The sequence below is a fragment of the Antedon bifida genome, chromosome 4 (genome assembly GCF_963402885.1).
Source record: "Antedon bifida chromosome 4, ecAntBifi1.1, whole genome shotgun sequence".
NCBI classification, from domain to species: Eukaryota; Metazoa; Echinodermata; class Crinoidea; order Comatulida; family Antedonidae; genus Antedon; species Antedon bifida.
In genome coordinates this window covers 19,416,786-19,442,375 of record NC_136229.1, presented here as the reverse complement: position 1 = coordinate 19,442,375, position 25,590 = coordinate 19,416,786, and the positions used below count along the sequence as shown (strand labels likewise).

The 25,590-nt window shown below is 35.2% G+C and overlaps 1 protein-coding gene across 1 annotated transcript; it reads left to right on the top strand.

Moving 5' to 3' along the window:
* Nucleotides 1-505: 505 nt before the first annotated feature.
* On the top strand, nucleotides 506-25,500 carry LOC144839516 (integrator complex subunit 1-like). Its single transcript, XM_078694909.1, has 45 exons — nucleotides 506-624; nucleotides 1,368-1,607; nucleotides 1,955-2,151; nucleotides 2,345-2,482; nucleotides 2,965-3,130; nucleotides 3,739-3,853; nucleotides 4,019-4,202; nucleotides 4,382-4,527; nucleotides 4,995-5,136; nucleotides 5,720-5,902; nucleotides 6,147-6,252; nucleotides 6,581-6,695; nucleotides 6,810-6,887; nucleotides 7,804-7,976; nucleotides 8,520-8,616; nucleotides 9,008-9,099; nucleotides 9,728-9,788; nucleotides 10,051-10,126; nucleotides 10,523-10,647; nucleotides 11,311-11,440; nucleotides 11,929-12,093; nucleotides 13,044-13,193; nucleotides 13,561-13,725; nucleotides 14,063-14,167; nucleotides 14,394-14,561; nucleotides 14,938-15,049; nucleotides 15,505-15,669; nucleotides 15,943-16,015; nucleotides 16,398-16,576; nucleotides 16,893-16,996; nucleotides 17,208-17,264; nucleotides 17,484-17,648; nucleotides 18,836-18,959; nucleotides 19,248-19,413; nucleotides 19,681-19,932; nucleotides 20,285-20,372; nucleotides 20,545-20,798; nucleotides 21,221-21,475; nucleotides 22,090-22,279; nucleotides 22,651-22,778; nucleotides 23,174-23,430; nucleotides 23,774-23,844; nucleotides 24,080-24,171; nucleotides 24,287-24,396; nucleotides 24,800-25,500. The coding sequence occupies exons 1-45, from the start codon at nucleotides 585-587 to the stop codon at nucleotides 24,919-24,921; spliced, it is 6,321 nt and encodes a 2,106-aa protein (XP_078551035.1). The 5' UTR covers nucleotides 506-584; the 3' UTR covers nucleotides 24,922-25,500.
* Nucleotides 25,501-25,590: the final 90 nt, after the last annotated feature.

Here is a 25,590-nt window from a genome sequence, read left to right as displayed (position 1 = left end):
ACAAAATAAATACTCGGACTAGAAAACAAATTTCTAAAAGTTTACAATTTGTATTAGTTCAATTATTGTCACAGCTCATTGTTAGGTTAGTCATAATTATTTTATACTGTATCTTGGTTGTTTCCTTTGTGATTAAATAACGAATCGAACCCTGCGGTTTTCTACTTTAGTTTATTTATTACGATTTTCCTTGAATAAATGAAAAACTTTTAAAAAACAATACAGAGGCCGAATTGAGTTGATTTACACCGGGAAGGCAGAAATCATGAATAATTCATTAACTTAATTATTTTCTATTATAAAAAATTGCAAGATAGTTGATCTATCAACTACTGTATTAAAAAAAACATGTTCTTCAAAGACCTCGAACCGAAGGCTCCAGTGTAATAGGTTAAAGCCTCTATAATGTCCCATTATTCATGAGTTATGCCTTAATCTCATAGGAAAAAAAATAATGCCACCGGCACCACGGGGGAAAGAGAAGAAAAAACGTTGGTGGCGCTAACCAAAACATGTCGTTCCGCTGAAACTACTAAGTTTTTTACTTATCAAAATTTGCCAGAAATTAACTATATTATCGGGTTATGGAGTGGAAGGGAGGTAGAAAGCCAGCACGAGGGAGGGGTAAGCTAAATATCTGGCATGTTTAGTTAACCTGGTGATGAATTATAAACTCTTATTTCACCCGCTTTGTGTAGGCCCCGAATAGCAATGTTTACTCACGCCGATCGACTGGGGCACAATGATGTCTGGTGGGCCGGCGGTAGTGTTGCGACAGAGGCCTAAAAATATGCAGAACCCAATCCTGTGTAAAATTACTAATAAAAATATACGTTTTTAGCAAACAAATGTATTTTTTAGTAACACTCTAAAGAAGCTAAAATAAAAATATATTTATGATAATATTTAATTGATAATTTAAATTAATTCATATATAATATTAATTTAAAATATTAATTAATAATATTATGATGTTATTTAATACCACCAGACTAGGTCCTTAGTTTGATTTTTAATTAAAATCTCCCAAATTTGCCACTTTCTTTTTTGGGATCGTACCCAAACAACCATATCAATCAATGACAAAAACAAAAGCATATATTACAATTGTAAAAAAAGAAATTGTACTTACATTGTTTATGTATGACTTGTGTTAAATTGTACACATGCCAAAAGAAGGCATTGCTAGGATTACCTTGGTACACTCTGGGTAATGTATTGTTAAGATATATTATAGCAATCTCTATCTCTTTCCAAGACAGGATATATATTTTTAGATATGCTTAACTACATGACACAGCCTATCAATTACACAATTATTAGTAATTTCAGTGTTTTCAATGATAATTTCTTACGTTTTCTTGTAGTTCACCATCCGAAAGATGTGATCGCTCTAGGTGCAAAAAGTTCTGATTCCAAGCCTTCATCTTCGAGACCCTCGATTCATGACCGAAAACGAGAAGCAGGATCAAGCTTACCACCATTCGATGCAAAGCGCAAGTTGCTAGGCCCTTCAACGTTAACTCCTCTAGGCAGAGGATTTGAAAAGTCTGCATCTCCTAGTGCTTCGACTACTACCACACATGGTGATTCTATTGCTATAGAAGGTAACTGTGAATGGGTCTAAAATTTAACCAAGGCAATCTGACAACAGGATGCTGAGATTCGGAGATCAAAGAGTTTATCTGTGGCTGCAACATGATCAATTCCAGGCCCCTAAACTTTTTGACTGATTTTCGATTGGCCAATTGGCTTTGTCAAATGTTTAGTTAACAGACACTGCACTGCAGAGAATATGTACACAGAGTACTTTTGGTATTTGTCGCAGCCAGACATAAGATCAAATGACAGTCTGTTACAAGTCCTGTTGGTTGTTGATTCTCTTGATTTATAAACCAAGCATTGTGCTTTCCTAAGAACTAAGTATTAAACTATTAAAAACATTCTATTTCAGTGCAGCCTAAGGAGCTTGTTGATAAAGTGATTGAAGCAGATACTAATGAAGAGGATGACCATGTGGATGCCTTGATGTGTGGAGCTGTAAAGACTCTGCGACAGAATCGAGCCAAGCCTGACTCCACGCTTTACTTAGCCATGATGTACCTAGCAAAATCCAAACCTCACATATTTTTGTCGAAGGTTGTAATGGAGGTGCGGTACAATGTAGTTTTTCTATTTTTTCAATTTTTCTAATTCATACCAGCTATGAAAATCCCAATGCCTTTCTTATGTCTTGTTTACACTGGAACATTCCTCTATGCTAATCAATATGTTTAGCACTAGAGCATACCTCTCCAGAATCTAGGCCAACCAACTAATACATTTTTCTACTTTATTTTCTCAGTCTATATGTAGTTTGTTAAAGCGTGATATTGGGCTTAGCTTCAAGAGTAAGGGTAATCCACTAGTGTCTGTCCTTGCCTGTAATTTACTTATGACTGCATTTGCTGAGGAAGATAACTGGCCTGAAGATTTTGTGAAAGTAAGTACCCATGCTTTTTAGTGACACTGTAGCTATAGAGCATATACAATTTGGTAGCTCTTTGCTGCAGCTTACTGCAGCATAATGTGCATTTTATCATCATATATCAAGACCATTAGAGTGAAGTACTTGGCAAAATGTTGCCACATGTTAATCGGTCAATTTAAAAGAATACAGATTTTTTTTATTTTTTGAAGTTATCAATGAACCAATTTTCTTGAATTTTAATAGGCATGTTCTGTAAGTATATACCTATACCTACACCGAAATATTTAGAATGATAACTTTAAAATTGTAGGCGCTATCGTGCAAACAAACAAAACTACTATACAAGTAAAAATTCAACAGAGATCAAGTTGATACAGTATACCCTATTCCTTATCATAGATTCACAAATGGGAATCACCAAAGTTATACACTTCTGAAGCAGAAACAGAGAAACTCTAAACTGTATATAAATACTTTATTATGTTATTTCATAGGTATATATTGAAGACAGCCTTGGAGAAAGAGTATGGGTGGATCAACCAAAATGTAAGGAGTTTATAACAAATGTATTGACGGCTTTTGGGACGAGATTGCCTCCTCAAAGCATGGATCTATTTTCAACCAGACTGATTAGTGGTTCTCCTGATGTAACTGCATCTAGTAAGTAATACGATTTTACAAAATCCTCAATTAAAAATTCTGATTATAGATCTTTAATTACAGTGGAGCCCCTCAATTTGTACACCCTATTAAAGATTGGTTCCCTCTAGGATGCAACGCAAGACGCATTTTGAATAAATCAATTTTTAATCACTTGTGATTAGTCAAATCACTTTACGTTGCGCTTATTTCCTTGTGCTGGGAACCACGCTTAAGGGAACACTTCCTTGTGAAACAAACAAGGGGAGATACAGGTTTTAATAACCATCCCCTATTAAGTGGACACTCCTATTACGGGGCGAATGAGTGGTCGAGCGGTTAAGACAGTTGGACCGTAATTACGTATCCATAACATCGGCAAGTGTTCAAAGCTCACTCACTCCATGGTTCTGGTGGTAGAACAAGTCTTAAGGACTATAAACCGTAGATCCAGTGTACACATCTTGCTCATGTGCAGTTTAAAGAACCTAATACATCTTTATTAGACAAGTAGTGGGTTATCCCAGTGTACTAGGCCATACATAGCCACTGTCACACACAGCCACTGATCATATAACTGGCCCTCCCAATGGTATCCCTGTCTCTACTGTATATATATTGTCTTGTAGGTGCCAGTCCTCTACACGATGAGAGCGATAATGTCACAGATCCAGCTGATGGTAATTCTGCAGACACCACAGAGAGTCTTTCTTCAGAAGAGTCTGCAAGTGCAACATGCCCAAGGTAAGCAAGACTCCTCTGAAATTGGGAAGTCGAGGGAAGGAGGTGGGGGAAGCTTAAATTTGGGAGAGGGGAGGTGGAGTTAAATCAGAGCATTGGTTTCTTGGCCTTTATCTGCGTATGCATAAAATCTTTAGTAATATTGTTATTAATGATTTTTCTGTACAGATATAGCTTAATTGCCAGCAACATAGACAAGTTTATTTTGGATTTGGTGAAGGAACAACTTGCACGACGACAAGCGATGGATATTTCACGTAACCTGCTACGCTTATTAACCGTGACGGCTGGATTGACAGAAGTACGATTACTTGTGGTTCCGAGACTCGAGATGTGGCTGCAAAATCCTAAGGTGACTGAGGTTTTTTAGTACCCAATAGTCTTTTTTTTTAAACAAAAGATTTAATAGCAATTACATAATAGCTAACAATAAACATGGTTACAATAAAAGGCACTTTGCTAGAAGTAAACTTCAATTGTAGGGTCCTACACCAGTTAATAGAATTTATATACATTGAGTTCATTTTGCAGATCACAAGACAAGCACAAGAGGTTTTGATGTCCATCTGTATGAACTGTAGCTCCAAGAACCAATCAGACCGTGACCTTATTAGTCACCTGATCAAGATCCGATTGAAGACAAAGCAACTTGTCAACCATTATATGACTTGTATTAAGTAAGAACCTTTCACACTTAAGCCTGTTTTCCTGTCGACGTTAGTCGATGCTATCGTTAACAATAATCGGCGATCTTCTATGTAAACATTGAAATGTTAACGATAATACAGGAAAAGGTACTCGCTATCATTTCAACTTGATCGTTTTCAAACGATCGTCGTTGAACTGTTAACAATGAACGACGATAGCGTCGAATAACGTCGACAGAAAAACAGGCTTTAGTGAAACACTTACCCTAAAAATTAAAAAAATATCCTATCTAAGTGAATAAAATTTAAGGGAAATACTTAAATATTTATTGTTTATTTAATATTTAAGGGAAATATTTTACTTAAGTGTGATTGGTGAATACAGCCACTGCTGTATAAGCCTCCCTCTAAATAAAGACCATTGTTGGGACACCTGCTTTTCAATCATCTCAGTGGCTGTATTATTTGAAATAAAACGATTGTGTTTTATTTTTCAGGGAACTTGTTGAATTTGATTCCGAGAATCTGCATATTGTTATCAAACATGTGATCTACAATGAGCTGTCCAGCGCACGAAATCCAAACAACATGGTGATGTTGGCCACTCTTTTCAACCACTCCCCAGAAGCAAGTGCTAACGTAAGTACATTTTGTTGCAGTTACTCCAGTAATTGTAGATTGGAGATAATTGAAGGGGATCAGCATTTGGTATGCATAACTACACTGGTAGTAAGTTATAGTAGTTAGGTACAATAGTTAGTTATAGTAGTTAGTTACAATAGTCAGTTAGTTACAACAGTTAGTTAGTTATAGTAGTTAGTTAGTTATAGTAGTTAGTTACAATAGTCAGTTAGTTACAACAGTTAGTTAGTTATAGTAGTTAGTTACAATAGTCAGTTAGTTACAACAGTTAGTTACAATAGTCCGTTATAGTAGTTATAGTAGTTGGTTAGTTATAGTAGTTAATTAGAATAGTTAGTTAGTTAGAATAGTTAGTTAGATAGAATAGTTAGTTAGATAGAATAGTTAGTTAGTTAGAATAGTTAGTTAGATAGAATAGTTAGTTAGTTAGAATAGTTAGTTAGTTAGAATAGTTAGAATAGTTAGTTAGATAGAATAGTTAGTTATTGCAGTAAACTATAAAGTCACCAATTGTTTAGTAATGATATACTTTGGTTAAAATTTTAATTCTTATTTTTTTTCCGACCAATTATTTGTCAAGTGTTTAGCAAGTGTATTTCAAGAGTTATTGATGAATCGAGACGACTATCTACGTGCTCTGCGAGCTCTATTTCGTGAAATTGTTCGTTCCTTGCGACATGAGATTGACTTGGCAGCATTTTGCCGTGGACTGATGAAAGAACGACTTGATTCAGCGTTTGTTGACTTAGACCAACAAATTAAGGTAAATATAAAACACCAAGGTAACAATTTTGTAAAAGGTTGAAAAGGGATAAAGTAATTTAAATTCCTGTTTGAATTATACATTAGGCCAGAAGAAATACATTATATGGTTCTCATGTGTGTCCATGATTTTGGAAAAATTGTATCTTTCATATCCTGAATTCTGCACATGAGCAAATGACCAGAATCATGTAATCTACTTTCCATGGCCTTATACGGTCGCTAAGTTTATGCTTTATTTGTAGGAAAGAATGTTGCAAAGTACAACAGATTTGATCTTGCTGTCAATAATGCTTACAGCCATATCTCCAGCTGTCAAAGAAGTGGCACTCAAAAAGGACGCTCCAGTCGGTGAGAACAATTTTGTATTTTATTCCTATAGAATTTGTTATTGTAAGTAATACCCGTTTTACACTGCCAGCAAAAATGCGGAGTTAATCCGAAATTGTGTTACTCAAGTCGTACCCGAGACGTGGAAATGTAGGGCAGTGTAAATGACGTAAAAAGTTACCTGGGTAGCTCAACTACCCTGGTAAATGATGCGGAATGTATTCAGCGTCGAGTAAAACGTGTGAAAAGGAAATTTATCCGGACACGACACAGGTTTGTTATAAGCTTGACGATGTAAAAAGGGTATAACAGTTTGTTTACATTTTTCTTATGATTATTATATTTTCAGGTATTATACGAGGCTTTAAGAAAATAGTTTCCACAATCCAGCGTGATGCAGTTTGGTGGCTCCACACAGTTGTACCCAAGATGTATCAGAACATCCAAAGTTTGTTTCTACCTTGGTAAATAAATATAGATAAACAAAATATATATCTGCACTTACGTTTCAAATAAGACACTATATGTAGATCCATAAAAACCATACGTGTAGCAAACCATTGTTTTTTTCATTAAAGTTTGCGTAGGGTTCTTTTAATGGATGGTCTAACTTCATATTGCAAGCTGGACAATTGGCCACAGGCATCTGACCAAACGTAAGTCGTTTTCAACATGGAAATATGTAATATCATTTTTGTCTTGCTCTTTCGGAAGTTACTGTGGAGCAGCTGTGGAGGAACCTTTACTCTTTTTCTGTGAGGAAATAGATTTAATACTACAGCCAACCCATATTTAGAGTATACAGAGACACTTTGCTTGGTCAGTGTCCTCTTAACTGGAGTCATACTCAGTGGTGTAACGGCTATGAGCACTCACTGGCTAAACCCCGGTTCCCAGAGGAAAAACAGGCATTAAAATATGTCGAAAAGGCTAAAGGCACCCGAAGCCTCCAGGCCACTTAAGGTTCCTAAACCAGGGGCCTCAGGGCTCTGTGTTATGCCACTGGTCATACTCTATGTTTAACAGTCTGTGTGCATGTTTACTGTACTTATTCTACCACTCCTGACAATAACGACTGACACTCATAATGTTGATATTTGTATATCATGTACCAAGAAAATTCTTCTATTTCAAATCCAAATACTAAAACATGAATTATACCAACACTATGCTGGAAAACAATCAGTTGTATCAATGTTTGTATTCTATTCAACTATTGTGAGAGCATGTGACGAAGTGTGTTGGATGCTGGATTACCGATTGTGAGGTCGGGGTTTGAATCCAACTCTCGCCGCATTGCTTGTATCCTTCGGCAAGGCACTTTACTTACATTTGCCTCTCCCCACCCAGGTGTATAAAATAGGTTAGATCAAGACACAACTATGTGCTGATTCAGATTACTAGCTGCATTATGGGAGTATGTTTCCATACGTAGTTGATCCAAAAAATGACCGGGGTAATAATGTGCTATGTAAAGCCCCTTTGAGCATGATTACTCATGAAAAGGGCGCTATATAAATGTGATATTATTATTCTTATATAACTCAACCTCATTGAAATATTTTTTTCTAGGCTTTGTAATGTATTAGATGTCTTGCTTTTTGGTATACCAGTGGAGGAGGATACATTGATTCGTCTTCTCCTAATTGGTTTAAATCGCCAGTTACCTGTCCCCCCTCAAGAGGCACTGGAGATAATTGAATTAATGGTTCAGCGGGCAGCTGTTGCAATGATAAAAAACTTTGGTATGGAGCTGGGTAGTCAAGTAGTTAGGACACTTGACTGTCATACAGAGAGACCCCGGTTCAATTCCCAACAACTCCCAGTCTATCAGCTGTAAATGAGTACCTGGTTGAAAATACTAGGGAGGATAAGGCGGCGTGGAAAGAAACTGGCCACCCTACCACATAATGCTGAGGCTTAGTACAATGAGCTCCTAACAGCTCATTCCCCTATGTTTAGAATGAACACGGGACTCACCTTTACTTTACTTAATGTCTACACTTTATGTCTACTGGTACTAGGGAGATTTTTATTTACATTGACATATCATTGACCTATGACATAGAAACTAATTAAATTATGTTAATAGTTTGTGTGCATGTGGGAACATTAGGAAGTGCATCCTCACTTGATTTCTCAACACAGTCTTGGTGGATTCTAGGTCCAAATGACAACAAAAATACATTCTGACAGATTCAGAGTTTTCAGAAAACCAATAGTTAGGAACAGCTGACTGTATCCAATTTAAAAATGACTTTTGTTAATTAACAATTTCTTATTCATAGACTACAATCCAGTTCAAGCTGAAAAACAGCAGTTAATTGACTTTGTCTTGGACCTGTGTGCCTTCCATCATCCAGAAAATATAGCTTTACCACAAGGGTAAATATTACTGTTGTTTTGTCTAATACAGTGCTTTCATTTGTATCGTACTGAAACCCAAACATCAATCCAATAAATGCCTAAATAAATACCACTTTGGCCCCACTTAAGTAGTTCTACTGTATGGGACATTTGTAACAAATTGGATCAAGGGTTGGATTTAAGGGCTTACCCAAGAAACACAATGTAATGAATCAGCCTACACATACATTTGAAATATGTAAAAATTACAGTATACAAACTTTATATGAAACAAAATGTGATGTGCCCATGATGATGTCATATCACTACCATATTTGGGCACATCACACTTTCTTTGTCAAACTAGTTTGATAGTGTAGACAGAGCTTTAGACCAGATGTAGATATTAATTTTAATAATGTTTGTTTAGGTATCAACCTCCAAGTCTTGCTATTTCTAAGTTGTACTGGAAAGGATGGTTGTTATTGGTTATGCTCGCAGCCTTCAATCCTTCTACAATTGGTAAGAAGTTTGAATTTTAACGAGTGGTACCACAATCTCTACCATAGAGGTATCTTATGGTATCTATTGTACACCTGCATGGTATTACCACAAAAGAGCAATGAAGTAGCAACTAAATACTAGCATGATCAGACAAAAGGATGCTTGAAAAAATACTAAATAAATTACATGATGCCATAGAGATAATATAAGCCGAAGGCTAGAGGCCGGACTAGGTGGCAGTGAAGGTGGATCTTATGGAGAAGTCTGTGCTTTGAATGCACTGGAGTTGACGATATATCTTTCGGATTTCTTATATCTATGCATGATGCAGACCTTGTGACCTCCGTATGGAAAAAGAGTTAAATTATGGTGTTTTGGCTGTCAAACAATTCAATATGTATTGTCAGCTAGTCACTTATTTGTCATCTATAAACAGTCTGGTGAGAAACAAAAGTAAAGTAGAGAAGAAGTAATATTAATAAGATCATTACTATATAGCGCTTACCTAGGTGGAGAGAGGCAACTGTAAGTAAAATGGCTTGCATAAGTACATCTATTGAATAACGATATCAATAGACAACCATGTGTATATAATATAATCACTAAATAAATGTTTTATCCTTCCTTCTTCCTTTTCAAAATATAGGCAGTATTGTGTGGAAGCATTATCCAATGTTGAAATGCCTAATGGAGATGATAATGACAAAGTAAGTGTTTTACCTGATTAAAGTAAAAGTCTTGCAATTGTATGTGTGTGTACAAAAGTTTGAGTAAGAAACTAATTTTATATTATGAACTGTAATCTTGATATTCGTCTCATGTATTTACATGCATATCTATGAAAACTATTTTAAGTAAATGATAAAGTCTTGCAAGTGTATGTGTGTGTACAAAAGTTAAAGTAAGAAACTTACACGCATATCTATGAAAAACATCTAAAGTGAGAAATTATATTTGTGTTTAAATTAGTAACTACACGTATCCACCACCAACCAATACTTCAGATGAGAGGACAGTAGACGATGCTCACAACCGTGAACTACAGGTAATGTTAGCCCTTGCTTGTTTGCCCTACTCTGATGTAATCTGTACTTCATACTAAGTACAATGAAAATTAGTAGTAAGTAATTCTCAGGTGGGACTCGGACCCACGATCTCCAGATCACTAGCCTGGTGTTCATACATCTAGACCACTGAGCTTGCGCTGATGGCTAGGGGTTAGATTCAAGCCCAAGTAAGCATTGGGTACTGCACCAACAGGATTGTAATTGTTTGTAACTACTGTGGAGTAGCTTTGCGTCCAGGTTTTGAGTAATTGGTCAGATGTTTGCCCTACTCTGACATGATTTGTACTTCATACTAAGTACATTGAGAATACTATTATATTACATAATATATATAATACTATATTATTCTTCTGTTTATCATTTAATTGGTTTAGATGTGTAACATGGAGAAACAGGAGATTCTAGTGTTTGAGAGTCACCTAGCGGCAGCATCAACACGAACTCAAATCACAGAGGCTAATAGTCTGTTTCTGTCTCAGTTGATGTTTATGAATACACGGTAAACAATAATTATAAGCTTTTGTCAGAATACTGAATTTGATTTTATGTATTTGTCTCTACAACAACATTACCAAATAATGGCAATATAACAAAAGACAGTGTTAATTTACACAGACGAGCGGTAACAGTAAGCGGAAAAACAGCGTAGCTCGTCCCATGTATCTATCCTATATGGTCATAAGGAATAACATAGATTCTATATTTTTATTACCGTTACCGCTCGTCTGTGTAAATTGGCCTTTAGGGTGAAAGTGAAGTTGGAGAACCTTGGTTTAAACATGACATTTTACATACACATTAAAATAAATATATAAAAGCTCTTACGCTCTGTCTACACTATCAAACTAGTTTGACAAAGTGCGATGTGCCCAAATATGGTAGTGATATACCCAAATATGGTAGTGATATGACATCATGTCCATATATGGGCACATCAAATTTGATAGTGTAGACAGAGCTTTGTGGAGCCAAGTCATGCACAAGTCCCCCACCAAGGATGTAATGCATCTAATATCTGAATAAGCATTTGTCAAATGTATTTCTATGTATTTTTAATCTATTGTACGTGTTTCACGCTTGCGTTGTAGTCACCTCAGTGCCTATCTGAAATTCTTAATTTGTCATAACATTGTATTTAAGTTTGTACAAACCTTTCTTTCAGTGGTCCAGCTAGAAAACCGCCAACTAATATTCTTAAATTACTAAGTCAGTTGAATGTAAAAGTACAGTTAGGCATTCGTCTTTGCAGAAGTAGAAACCCAGACTTTCTTCTCGAAGTCATTCAACGACAGGTAAAAAGTTCATTAAGTCTAACTTTCCAATTTTACTATAGCAACAATTTGTGAATATTTTTCATTTTATTATTTATTTTATGTATTAATAATACGTCTATCTTATATAGCGCTTAATGCACAAAGCTTCTAAGCGCTTCACATTATTATCCCGGTAATTTTTTGGATCAAACACTTATGGAAACATACTGCCATAATGTTGCAGCCGTAACCAGCGCAGTTGTGTTTTGACCTAATACCAGGTACCCATTTGTACGCCTGGGTGGAGAGTGGCAAGAAGAAGCAAAGTATCTTGCTTAAGGATACAAGCAATGTGACAAACCTTTGATTCAAACTCACGATCAGTAGTCCAAAGTCCAGTACACTGCGTCACATGCCCTGTATTGCTTATACTGTTATATAATTATATAATTGTTTTTGATTATTTAGATGAATATGCAGGTGTATATATATATATATAAATTTGTAGTGTTTAAATGATTATTTAGGGAACATCACAATCCAAACCCTGGCTAGCTGAACTTGTTAATTCATCTGAGAGTTCTCTGGATGTTCTTCCTGTGCAGTCTCTTTGTGAGTTTCTTTTGCATGATTTAGATGCCGCAGCAGAAGATCAGTTTGATGTAGAATCAAAAGATGAACAAAAGACACAGGTAATTTATTAATAATATTTAAAGCTCTGTCTGCAAACTTTATGTGACTTGCCCATATATGGACATGATGATGTCATGTCACTTTTTTTTGTCAAACAAGTTTGATAGTGTATACAAAGCTTTATGAAAGTATTTAATGATAAAATAAACTGTTTTCTCATCGCAATTTATATATAATTTTTAATAAACGTATACATCATACATCGTACATTTCTATCCTAACAAATAATTCAAAACTTGTATCATTTTAAAAGTCAAAGATAGTCGGGTCTCGAGTCCATTCTATAGTCGCCACAGATTGACTTCTTCATAAGTACTTCTATGAAGGGATGTTAGTTGGGAACAGGAACGCTAGTTGATCATACCAGTACCATTTTGATCATGCAATCATTCAGGAAAACACCTCACCAACTAATATCTTCCACTTTCATCGAATACAATGGTTTGGAGGGGTTTCCCCTTAATTTTGAAAATTACAATAATAGGACATTATAGTTCAGCACTTGACAATTGTTAAGTCATCTGTCCCACTGTTTAAAAATCTTGGATCCAAGGCTTGAGGTACTACTTTAGGCCGTAAAAAGGTATTCTTCTAAAAGTCCAAAAACCAATGCTAATATGTACCTTTACTCTATCCATGCAGCTACTCTACCCTTATCCTTGGTTCCCACTAGGACGTAGACACAACGCAAGCGAGTTGACCAATGACGAGCTACAGTTTGAATAATCGCTTGTGATTGGTCAAATCCCATACATTGCGTTATGTTGTTTTGTTGCGTCTCTAGTGGAATCCAAGCATTAGCTCAGTTTGTTTGAAAACATAAATTATCATCACTGACTTGTTAAAAAAAACATTATTGTATCTGCGGCTACCTGTATCTGCACCTGACACTTTTATATACTAATTCAGAAGTAAAAGTCAAGCTATGAATTGTTTTTGTGCTTTGTAGAAAATCAATAAACATGAACAGCTATTAAAGCGTATACAGTTTCTGGTGAGAGGAAGGGACAGTGAGGAACAGACCACTTGTGAAATCTTGGATTACTTTCTCCAGAGACTTAGTTCTCAACATCATTCAGCCAGAGTGCAAGCTGCTAAGGTATACATGGTTTACTGCAGTATGCTTGTCTTCTTCTGCATTAATACATTACTGTTTATTTTAGTATTATCAATTTATTTCAATGGATGATTAACTATAGAAATAAATAGTCAAATATGCTAATTATAAATTGAGCATTTTAATGTACTTCAGGCAGTTTCATGAAGAGTGCCTTAATCTTCAGCTCTGAATGTTACATAAAACCAAAAAATAAAAAATACATATTTTAACAATTGTTACTACTGTATTAACTCAAGTATTTGTAGAATAAATTGTTATTCTTAAGTTCTTCAATGTAAGTAATTATTTTTAATGAATATTAAACTGTTGTTAATGATAATGATTTTAATGTTTTTTTCTTTTGTAGGCATTGTCAGATGTATTGGCAGGTACAGATGATATCTCTCCAGACAAAGAAGAAGAGATTTATTGCGATGAGCTTATCAAATCTCACAAATGGCTTTTGCAGGAAATGCCATCAATATTTCACTTTGAGTCTGTTAGAGAAACAGCTTGTCAGTCTCTAATACAAGTTAGTATCAATCTATGGGTGGGGTGGGGGGGGGGGGGCGTTTATTCCATGAATTGGGGCAAGTGCAAGCGTAAGCAACTGAAGAAAACATTTAGGTCTACCTAGTAGCTGAAAATAATTTGCTATCATTTTTCCGTTTGTCTCTAGATTTAAAATGGCACTTAAGGAAAAGGGGTTCTGTCAAACCCTACGAACCCCCTGGCTATGTGCTTGATTTTTATTTCATAGATGAAGTGCTCGCAACAAGTATAGAGATATTTATTCCATCTCATTTGCATATTTGAATTCAAATTAACACAATATCCGTTTATATTGTTCATCGTTTTTACTTTTCTAGGCATGCCAAGTTGAAACGGATCCTCAAACTATTTCAGCTTACTTTGTGTTCTTGTCAAAACGAGCCCCTAGGTACCAGCTGCATTACATGGCTACTCTAGCTTTGGTAAGTTTGTATTAAAAATCTAAACTACAATAGGAACTTTACCAAGCAGCAGAACTACAAAGTGAATTCCTGCACAAGCTTGAATACTATTATACAGATATTTATAACAGGGAATATTGTTGTCATATGATGCTATTTCAACCAATCATGTCCTCGTATATACATAGGTAATATAAATCAATGTTAGTACAATAGTCACAAATTGATAATGTTTTTTCTTTTCAAGGACCTGGCTCAGTTAATAGTTGAACGACCGACAATAATGCATTGTGTATTATGTCAAGATAGAGAATCAAATGATGTTGCGGACCAGACGTTGACAGCCATGCTCTACATATTTAACCAGTATCTATTAAGAGCAAAAAAGCATCAGACGATGGAAGCATATTCATGGGTATGTAGTAAAAGAATACATTTCAAGAACCAATGGGCTACCAGGTGCTGTGTATATTAAAGCCTTGTCTATACTCAATCAAACTTTATTTGATGTGCCCATATATGGACATAATGATGTCATATCACTACCATATTTGGGAAGATCACTACCAAATTTGGGCACATCACAGTTTTTTTGTAAAACTAGTTTGATAGTGTAGACCGAGCTTAAGAGGCCTAAAGTTCTTAGCTTGTTTGATAAAGTTTTAATTTTCTGTTATCTGTTGTACACGATATTGACACAAGTTGAACCTGCAACTGCAATAATGGCAAACTCTCAACCAATCCCCCAAATTGTCTTTGATATTGACAATGTACATTTATTTCAATTTTAGTCTGACACCCAAGATCAGGTCTTTGTCCGATGGACAAGAGGTCCGGCGGTAACCATCAATATTCTAGTAGTACATGCTATGGTTATACTACTCACCTATGGCAAGCCAACACGTAAGTTTAACTGACACCACTCAATCCACACATTTCTCAACACCCAAACTCCTTGACCTCAACACACTGCTTTACCTTCTTTCTTTGTGTCTAGTAAGCTATTAGCATCAAGGTTAAGCCTACAAGGAGGTCTACATAGGTGAACCATTTGCACAAGATAACGTTGTAAACTCTATTAAAGATGTATTGCTCTCCAAATGAAGAAGGAAAATTAAAAATCCCAAAAAGAATATTTTAATATATAAAAATACAAAATAAATGGTAAAATTCAACCAAAAACCCATTGGCTGCCAGCCAATTTGACTATTTTTTGCTTTAAATTACAGTTTTTTCAGGTAAATAATTTTAGTTAACTACTACATTAAAAAAAAATGTTTTTCAGGGGGACAATATATCTTTAAGGTTTATATACAGAAGATTGGATGATGTATGTCTATTGTGTTTGTCTTTTTTAGGTCATGGTACATCAAGCTTTGATGAACTCCTTGATGCATGGTTTCCAGAGGAAGAGCCTCTTCCATCGGCATTCCTTGTAGACACCTCAGAAGAAGCACTTTTACTTCCAGACTGGTTGAAACTTAGGATGATTCGATCTACCGTGCCAAGACTTGTTGATGCAGGTATAAACATTATCTTGCAGTTACTGCAGTAAATCAGCAGATAGTTGCTATATATACCTTATTCTTGTTTACTGTGTCATTACTAGTGTAAACAGCAAATCAACCTAATATCTTTAGAAACGGTTATTTGAGAAGAATTGATTAAAAAGCTTGAATTTTGTTTAGTACCTTTGGAATCTTCAAATCATTCATTCATTTATTAAATTAGTTTGTTTAATGATGATGCGTTTTAGAAATGTCTGCATATTACTATTTACTGATTTACTTTCTTAGCATTGCAAGATTTAGAGCCTTCTCAGCTAATACTGTTCATACAGTCATTTGGAATTCCAGTTGACAGTATGGGGTATGTACAACTTAATATTTTATGTGTATACAGTTTAAATATTTTAAATAAGATGGTAAACTTGCCTCAATCTCAATTTGGATGCAACCTTTAGAAAAAAAAAAGTCTTCTTGAATAAAAGGGATACCCATCTGAGACAAACATTTTATGGAAACACATGCACATTTCCTATCTTTTCAACGATCTTTTCAAGCTTGTATGTGTGGGACATTCATTACAATTACTTTAGAGTGGGGAAAAACATCTGACTTACTTAGCTCCCTGACTCAAAGCTACTAATTAAACATTATCAATTTCGTTTTAAATATGTATTATTTCATCAATAATAATTAAGAAATGTTTTATATGAGGATTTTATTTCAATTCACTATTTAATAATCAGGAAATTGATGAACCATTTGGATCTTGCCGTTCGTAATGATATTTCATCGATGGAACAGGCGGTTGTGGACAAGTCGTACATGGCACAGTTAGTTGAAGTACAACACATGAGAGGTGCTAGTGGTGGCCATGACTTCCTGAAACTGTTAGGATGTAGTCAGCCAGAGGTTACCAAAGATGGTACGTAATTAGATGAAGTTTAAGTGAGGAATAATTAATGTTAGTAGCCTTTGTTGCCATACAGCATTGGCAGATCCAGAGGAAGGCTAAGCCAGCTCTACCCCTTCTCTTTGAAAGATGAAAACTGTAAAAAAAAAATGACCTTTTTTAAATTTTTAGAGTGGATTCCAAATCTGTTCGGAGCATGTTCATTGAGAGAGACAGATAAATTTAAAATAGTTTGTAAATTTGGTCTTTAATGCATCATAAATTATTTTACCATCCTCATTTTGCTTGCTCTGTGTCCATTCTAATTGTATATATTACTTCTTTGAAGATGAGGAGATGGAATGTGTAGAACCAACCACAGTAGTCCAGAAGGTGACCTTGAAAGAAGTGCAGTATAGAGATGTTAATGAGTGGAAACTTGTTCTAACACAGGTATACTATAGTTTCATTAATAATGTTACTGAATATTCTATCGTGGTACCATGTTGTGACAATGTGATGATGCTGACTACTTTTAGTTACTGTACAGAATTAGCTTCACTTCCAGATTGTTAAAAGGCTACACACATCCTCAGGAACTTTGGGGGAAGATAATATGTTTAGCTGACCACCATGATATTGACATTATTTATTTATGCTTTAGGTTTTCAAGGCAGTTGACAACAAGCAGGCACTCTCTTTATTACATGATATTCAAAGAGTAAGTTTTATTTCTTGCCTAATAAATTACTCCCAATTAATATCTTTATCATTTCAATTATCTTGAGTAGTGACAGCTTTAAAGCCAATCTTTTAACAGAATACTATTCTTTCTGTAATTCTGGGTTCAAAGGTCATCAATTCTTTCTATTGATGACAATAAATTAATGTGTAGAAATGAATAAACCTGATAAATAATTCAAGTACCTTTTACATTTAGATGTCGTATAAGGCGATACAAAAGCAAGCTGATGACTATGCCTGTATCATGAGTCTGGTGCAAGCTTTTCATCAACTAGTAACAGAAGATCAAGTATTCCTAAGCAATTTTAGAAACCGACATAGCGCATCATCCTGTTTTATCAACATATTAACAACCTTTCAGGTAAAGTTGAATTAGTGACTCTGTAGGAGGTTGTGGAACTGCATGTTGTACTGAATCTTGTAATAATTCAGTAACATTTATTTTCTTCAAATAAACAGTATACAAAATGGTGTAAAGAAAGGTAATATGATTGAAGAAGGCATGTTCAAAAAAGCAAAAAGCTTGTGGCAGACATGCCCAAACAAAGACAAGATTTAAACAACACGGAAAATAAATAAATTTACATTACATGGGTTAAACTAAATAAGAAAAATAACTAAAAAAATAATTTAGGTATAAATTAAGAATTGATTCGTCTTCTTGTTACTCATCATAATAATTATTATCATAAAATGTAATATAATAAAAATTAATACTTGGATGTGAAATATCTTTTAAGTTTAAATGAAAAGCTTTTCTTAGATACAGCATCTTTAATATTTGAAGGTAGTTTGTTCCATAGTTTAGGTCCACTAAATCTTATGTTATATTGAAATGATGTTTTTTTATGAAGAGGGATATGCATATCCTGTACAGTTCGAGTTCTAATTCATCTTATGGAGCTGCCCTGCACCTTTAGGTACTGTACCTTGTGAGACTGCACTATTAGGTACTGTACCTTGTGAGACTGCACCTTTAGATACTATAACTTGTGAGACCGCACCTTTAGGTACTGTACCTTGTGAGACTGCACCTTTAGGTACTGTACCTTGTGAGACTGCACCTTTAGGTACTGTACCTTGTGAGACTGCACCTTTAGGTGCTGTACCTTGTGAGACTGCACCTTTAGGTACTGTACCTTGTGAGACTGCACCTTTAGGTACTGTACCTTGTGAGACCGCACCTTTAGGTACTGTACCTTGTTAGACCGCACCTTTAGGTACTGTACCTTGTGAGACCACACCTTTAGGTACTGTACCTTGTGAGACCGCACCTTTAGGTACTGTACCTTGTGAGACTGCACCTTTAGGTACTGTACCTTGTGAGACCGCACCTTTAGGTACTGTACCTTGTGAGACTGCACCTTTAGGTGCTGTACCTTGTGAGACCGCACCTTTAGGTACTGTACCTTGTGAGACCGCACCTTTAGGTACTGTACCTTGTTGAGCTGCAACTTATGCTACTGCACCTTGTTGCACAACACCTTGTCTGCACAGCTTGGAGTGGTAGTTGCCAGTTTTCTAATTCCACAATTTTGTGTCTTGTAGAAAAAAACTAAATCAAGTAATGAGCAATTGGTGGATGTGCTTGATAGGATAGCACCTGATCAACCTGCGTTGGTCAATGTTGTTAAACATGCCAAGAAAACCTTAGCAAAATCAGTCTTAAATGGTAAGCAACTTTTATATTTAGCAATTATTATATTTAGATCAATGAATTTCACATGGTCTTGAAACTACTTTTTTAGTAAATATAGGACGATATGTCAAAATTCATAATATTTAAAAACATTCTTTTTTAGGAAACCCCTACAAGATATTTTGTCAACGCCCACCTACTCTTCCCATTTCCAATTTATATTATTCTCAATGGATTGCATTTGAATTTATGATTCTTATATAAATTAGAATATTATATGTTATAGCAATCCCTAATGCAGTACTCATTGTTTTCCCGCAGAAACTGAGAATGTAGGCTTTGACAAGGTTCAGTTGGACCAACTTCTAGACCAGTGCTTTGGTTGTGAGCCAGAACGATTCCAGCAACAGAACGTCAGATCAAAACAAATTGTTGATATACTCTTGGAGGACACAAAACTGAAATCATCCACTCCAGCATCTACTAGGTATAAATATGTAGATTTTAGTCCGGTTACCTGAAGCTCTGTCTGAACTATCAAACTTTATGTGACAAACAAATGTGATGTACCCATATATGGACATGATGTCATACCACTACTATATTTGGGTATATCACTACCATATATGGGCAAATCACATTTTTTTGGTTCATAAAGTTTGATAGTCTAGAGAGAGTTTTAATCATGTTTTCCAAACACTTAACGCTACTCTAAAATTTGAGGAAGCTTACACTACCATGTTTATTTTCATAGTGTGCTGCTAGAATCAACTGCAGGGCTTTTAGTAGACTGGTTTGAACTCTTACAACCTGAGATTGTTGATGCTGCCCCAGAATTTCAGAAACTCTTGCTATTCTCTAAGAAGTTAGTAGATGGAATTGGTGAGCAGAAGCAACACCCTGGCAGTCCCTACCTCCTAGCTGTACTCACTCACCAAGCTAGCTGGGAAAACTTAAATCATTGTATTTCATGGCTTCTGACATTGGAAGATGACAAATTAAAAACGTATGTATTTTAAATGGCAAGATTTTAAACTATTATAGTGTTTAAATGAAGTATCAAAATGAAAAAAAAAGTATAATTTTGAGAGTAGTTTCTGGGCATCTTTGGTAAAGCTTTTAAGCTCTGTCTACACTATCAAACTAGTTCGACAAAAAAAGTGTGATGAGCCCAAATATGGTAGTGGTATGCCCATATATGTTAGTGATATGACATTATCATGTCCATATATAGGAACATCACATTTTTTGGTCAAACTGGTTTGATAGTGTAGACAGGGTTTAATCTGTGCTATCTTGGTTGATGTCCAAGTGTGCCTTTGTTTAAACTTCAATATTTTTTTTATTTATGTCAATAGAATACATTCTTCTGCTGCTCTTGATTTTATCTGGGCCTGTCTTCATATTCCTAAGCTATGGCAAGGACGGACGTTAACAGCACAGAAGGTAAAGGTTTTGTGATGTATAAGTGTTTAGTTTGTTTTAGATACTTTTGTGCGCAATAAAAAGTACAGAAAGTGGTGGTTTTAATGACAATTACAGAAGTCTATTTCGAATTGTGAATTGGTGTGAAAAGGTGTTTTCTTTTTTGACAATATAGTACTATTTTCAATTCTAGAGCTTATCAGAGGAAAATGCGTTGTGCCTGAAACCAAAGGAGGTTTGTTTAATTGCTCGTTACATAATCACAGAAGCCGAGGGGCTTTTAACTGATGTGAAGTCTGACCAAAAGCAACCTGCACATTCTAATAACGAGCAATCTTCAGAGATAATACAAGCTAGGTTACCTTTGCTGTTAAATTGCTGTTATGATAACAAAACAGCCATGGACGAAGTGGTGGCTTATTTGATAAGCAATATCCAGCTTAACAAGTGAGTTTGTTTTTTTTTAGTTTTCTATTCGTTAAAAAGCATTTATATGACAACTGCACTTTAGAAGTATACTGTCTGGTCACCATATTGAACCAGATTTTGAAAAGTATTTATTCATTTCCTTTATTTCAGATAGTACATTCATATACAAATCATACAAAACAAGAACAAAAAGAGAAAAAAAAAAATTTCCACAAAACCAACCTATAATCCTAAAATATAAATTTGCACCAATACTGATGTAGGTTGGATTGTGGAAGTATGTTAACTGTAGTTTTAATCAGACTATTACAACTGTCATGAATTCTGTTCTTAAAACTATGTATGAGTTCCTCCAATATTCATAAAATGAGGGAACGTTATTCGTTACAAACATTATGTTTGCACTATAACTAGGTATTGTTTTGTTAATTTCCTAATAGTAACCAATGCAGACTATACCAGACACTGCTTTTGGAGCTGTACATCCAAGCACCAGCAGACTGCGATGTAATCTCCATGACTAATCTGGGTGATGTTCTCACCAGTAAGAACCACTCCAAAGTGGATGCAGTGACACATAGGTTACTGCTGTCATTGGTTGATATCAACCATCAGGAGAAATGGAAGGCAAAGGTGTCAAAAGCTAACTCAGCTTGTAGAAAATTGGCTGCTGTTCATCCAATACTCATGCTAAGGTAACTATAATGTACATTTCTAGGATTTCTTATTTGTTCTAGTAGCCTGTCTGTCTTGTGTCCTTGGTTAACATTGCCTTTTCTCTCATTGCCTTTATCCCTGGGATAGGATTTGAATTTGTTATTTATTTATTTATACTGGGTAACCTCTTCAGTCAAAGACTGGTCTTCCAGAGGGCCCAGTTATGATCAGTGGCTGTGTGTGTATGTGTACTAGTACACTGAGGTAACCCCTACTCGTCTCGAAAGATGTACTAGGTTCTTTAAACAGTTGGTCCTGTGTACATGCATGTGAATGGCTAAATTAAAAAAGACTGTGTCACCTAATACAGATTGCTGACTGCACTGCTGTGAGCCTAAATTTCACTTCGACTTTTTAACAATCTATATCTTAACATTTTGCATTTACATACTCTGAACTTTTCTTCAACATTATGCTTCCTATATAAATACAGTAGAACCCTATTAAGGGGACATCTTTGGAACCCAATAAAGTGTTCCTTATTAGGGGTTCCCAGAAGAAGGCATTCTACTGTATACATATTTATGTATGAAAAACAATTGAAACTCAATTTATTGTGAAAATAAACATACAATTTTTGCTTAATTTGCAGACAACTTGGAATGATGTCTGTGTTGTGTCAAGGTCGTATAAACGTGAGCTATCATGAGTTTAGAAATCGCGGGCTAACAACTTTCTTCATGAACATCTTAGGCCTGATGGAGTTACTGCAACCCCAGCTCTTCAAACAAGATAGGAAAGCCTTTCATTCAATTATTGATGCTTATTTTGGAGTCATTAAAGTAAGGGAAATAACTCTATTGTCAGATTCAATACTGGACTAGTGTCAGGATTTGAACTGTTTTGACTGTTTCTACTCTATTCCCTATTGAGAGATAGTTTAAAAGCATGATATAGTTTATCCATGCTGTAAAGCTCTGTCTACACTATCAAACTAGTTTGAAAAAAAAAATGTCCAATTATGGTAATGATATGACATCATCATGTCCATATATGGGCACATCACATTTTTTTGTCACATAAAGTTTGATAGTGTAGACATACCTTAATTGTAAAGTTACTGGCTGTTGGAAGTGTCTGAAAAAAAGTGTATGTCGTTTAACCAGGTAAAATACTTTCATATATTTTGTTTTATGTATATATTTATTCATAGCGTTATGGAGTTCACAAGAAGCCGTTTGAAAACATGTACAGTCGTTTTGTAGTGTTGTTGTACGAGTACAATGCTCACTTTCCAACAGCTGCTCAAACTATCCTGGAGAAGTATTCCAATATCCTAAAGTAAGTTGTCCACTGAAAAAGAAATTGCTATCCAATCACAATTGTTCGCACAAATCCAACATTTTCGCAGAGAAAAAATTGTGCTACCATTTCCACTACAAGAGGAAATATTCATTTCCATCGCGTGTCTGAGGAGGTTTTTGATTTGCATGAGTGCTCATGAACGCATGACAACTCATTTCCTGAGTTCTGATTGATTGCGAATTTAGAAACTGTTTGAACTACTAATTTTGCTGAAGCGGAAAACTCAATAAATTAATTATCTTGTAAATGGATTGTCACCCATGTATTGGGACATTGAAAACATTAGATATTTATAGTCTTTGGAAATGTGCCTAAATATAATAATATTAATATATCTATTATTTATTATTTTTTCTCATTAATTTGAATAGTGAATTATCATTTGTGCTTCCGGACCTCCATCAATTAAAGTGCATCTTGGCCGGTATAACGCTAACGCATACCTCCAAGGATCACGCTGAAAATACAGAGAATAGCTTTAGAGCCGAGACAGCTGAAGAGGTGTTTGGTTTAGCGAGCAGAGAGAGCACCGCTTCTCCTACATTGCTCGTCTCTAAGGATCAGATCTGGGGGCCATCTTTGATAGCCATGTTTACAGATAGGTTAGGCAAACATCAAGATTCGGAAGGTAACTCATTATACAATAATGCTCATTTTTTAAATGCTTTCTGCTATAAAGGGTTTTAAACCAGGCAGTAAACAGTTAAGTTGGCACAGCTGAGCCATCTGTATCAAGAAGAAGAGAAACCCAACAATAAAATGAATTTCCTGATGGATTGAACAGTCAGAAATGGTTACTTCATGCCTTTCATGCATATCACCATGGAGACATACATGATACAATCTGTCTCTTCATGTTTTTTGTTGTTGTGGTTATGCAACTGAGGATGGATAACTACAGCACCAAAAAAAACCCTGATGGAATATATATAAGCTGAAGTATTTAAAAAGACAATCATTCATTTTTTCAGATGTAACAGACACTTTGCATGATCTTGATGAACAATGTAGCAAAACACCGCAAGTTTTGGACAACTTTTCTGTAAGTATTTTTAGTTTACTTGTTGAATGTGTGTTTTTTGTATTCTTATGTTATTTATTATACAAAGCTTGTGACCCTTGTAAGAATAAGAGGATAGTCACAGGTCAGACAGCTTTGGCCAACTAGTGGATGATTGTGCATTAGTGCAAAATTTGATAAAATCATGATGCTTGTCTCAATATTGCCAGTAGCATAGTATATTTTATTATTTTTAATACCTTTTCTTTTATTACAGCCTGATTTGATGAGGCTAATGTCGGCATCTTCTGTAGAATGTCGGATTATGGCATTCTCTCTTATCATTAAACTTCTTCGACAAAATCCAAGGTGAGTGGTACTGGTACTGGTACAATATATATGCTTATTATTCTCTATAATTGTCTTAACTATGCGAGGATTTTAAACAGATTTTAAAAAGACAAATAAAATTGTTATTTTTTAGCACATCAATCAAGTTTTTGCCAGCTTTCTTACAGTGTTTAGACAGTTCTGATACTGAGGTTATTGAGACAGCAATTAAGCATTTACCAGAGTTTTGTCTTTTATGTCAAGGTCAGATATTGCGATTTATATTTTTGCTTTGTTTAAAACAGCCTTACTACAGTACTTACTACTATGTACTGCGCCTATATAAATCATTGATTGGATATATGGCACATTATAAATGCTCTTATTATTATTGTGTATTCAAAAAGTCTTAAAACAGTAACAATTTTCTGAAGTTATTCCAATTAAATTGCTATTGTTCTCAGATCCCATATCCATGGCACCCAATTATGGAATAGACTGTCACCAACGTATCTCGCACTTGCCTGCAGTAATTCACTGGATTTCAAATGGGTTCTTCCCTCTCCCTTTCTCCATCTATCATTCCAACTACATTTTCAGTAGTAGTAGTAGTAGTACAGTAGTCCAAAAAGCCATATTTATATTATTATTCTTTTTGTCAAAATAGAATCTGCTTGTATACTTCTTGAGAAAGCTTTTCGAGTTGGAATTGACAAGAAGCTAGATGCTACAACCATTATTAGTGACACCATGCAACTGCTCAACATGGATATGTTGACGCCATCTTGAAGAATGCTCAGCTGTATAAAGCAATATTTTAGGAGCGTTGGAGTATAAATTGTATTGTGGCAACGCAAGTTTTGTCAACTACATTGAATATATAAGTGGTATAGTGAAAGGTATCAACCACACCACCATATAAATGTTGGTGGTAGTAGTGAGGGAATGTGGTTTTTCAGGAAAATCAAAGCCAGACTGGAAAGGTTGTGCTCAGTACCTAAGCTGAGTAACTGGTAACAGTCCATATCTACTGTATGTTTTAGCATCAAGTTTCTTTCACATTGATGCATTCTATTAGAATAAAAGACTTATAAACAGGATCAGCAAATGCAAAACATGGATCCTGTAAAATATGTATGTATGTATGTACAGTATATTAACTCTAAACGATTAGATGACAGCGAATGAAACTACTGTAGTACTGTACTGGATGTTCCAGGCCCACTGTATATTAGCCACTTCTTGGGCCTACTGTAGCTTTGAATGCAAGATGTGCATTGCATTCATAACTAGTCTTTTTTATATAAGACTTTAATCCCTTTTGAAGGGAATTGTCAATAAAAACAATAAAACAAATACTTTTTTTAACTGATTTTTGTTTTCATTTGTAAAAGTTAAAACTTGTCAAAAAGAAAGATGTTTTTGTAGAATCCTACCATACGTTTGAAATTCATGCAC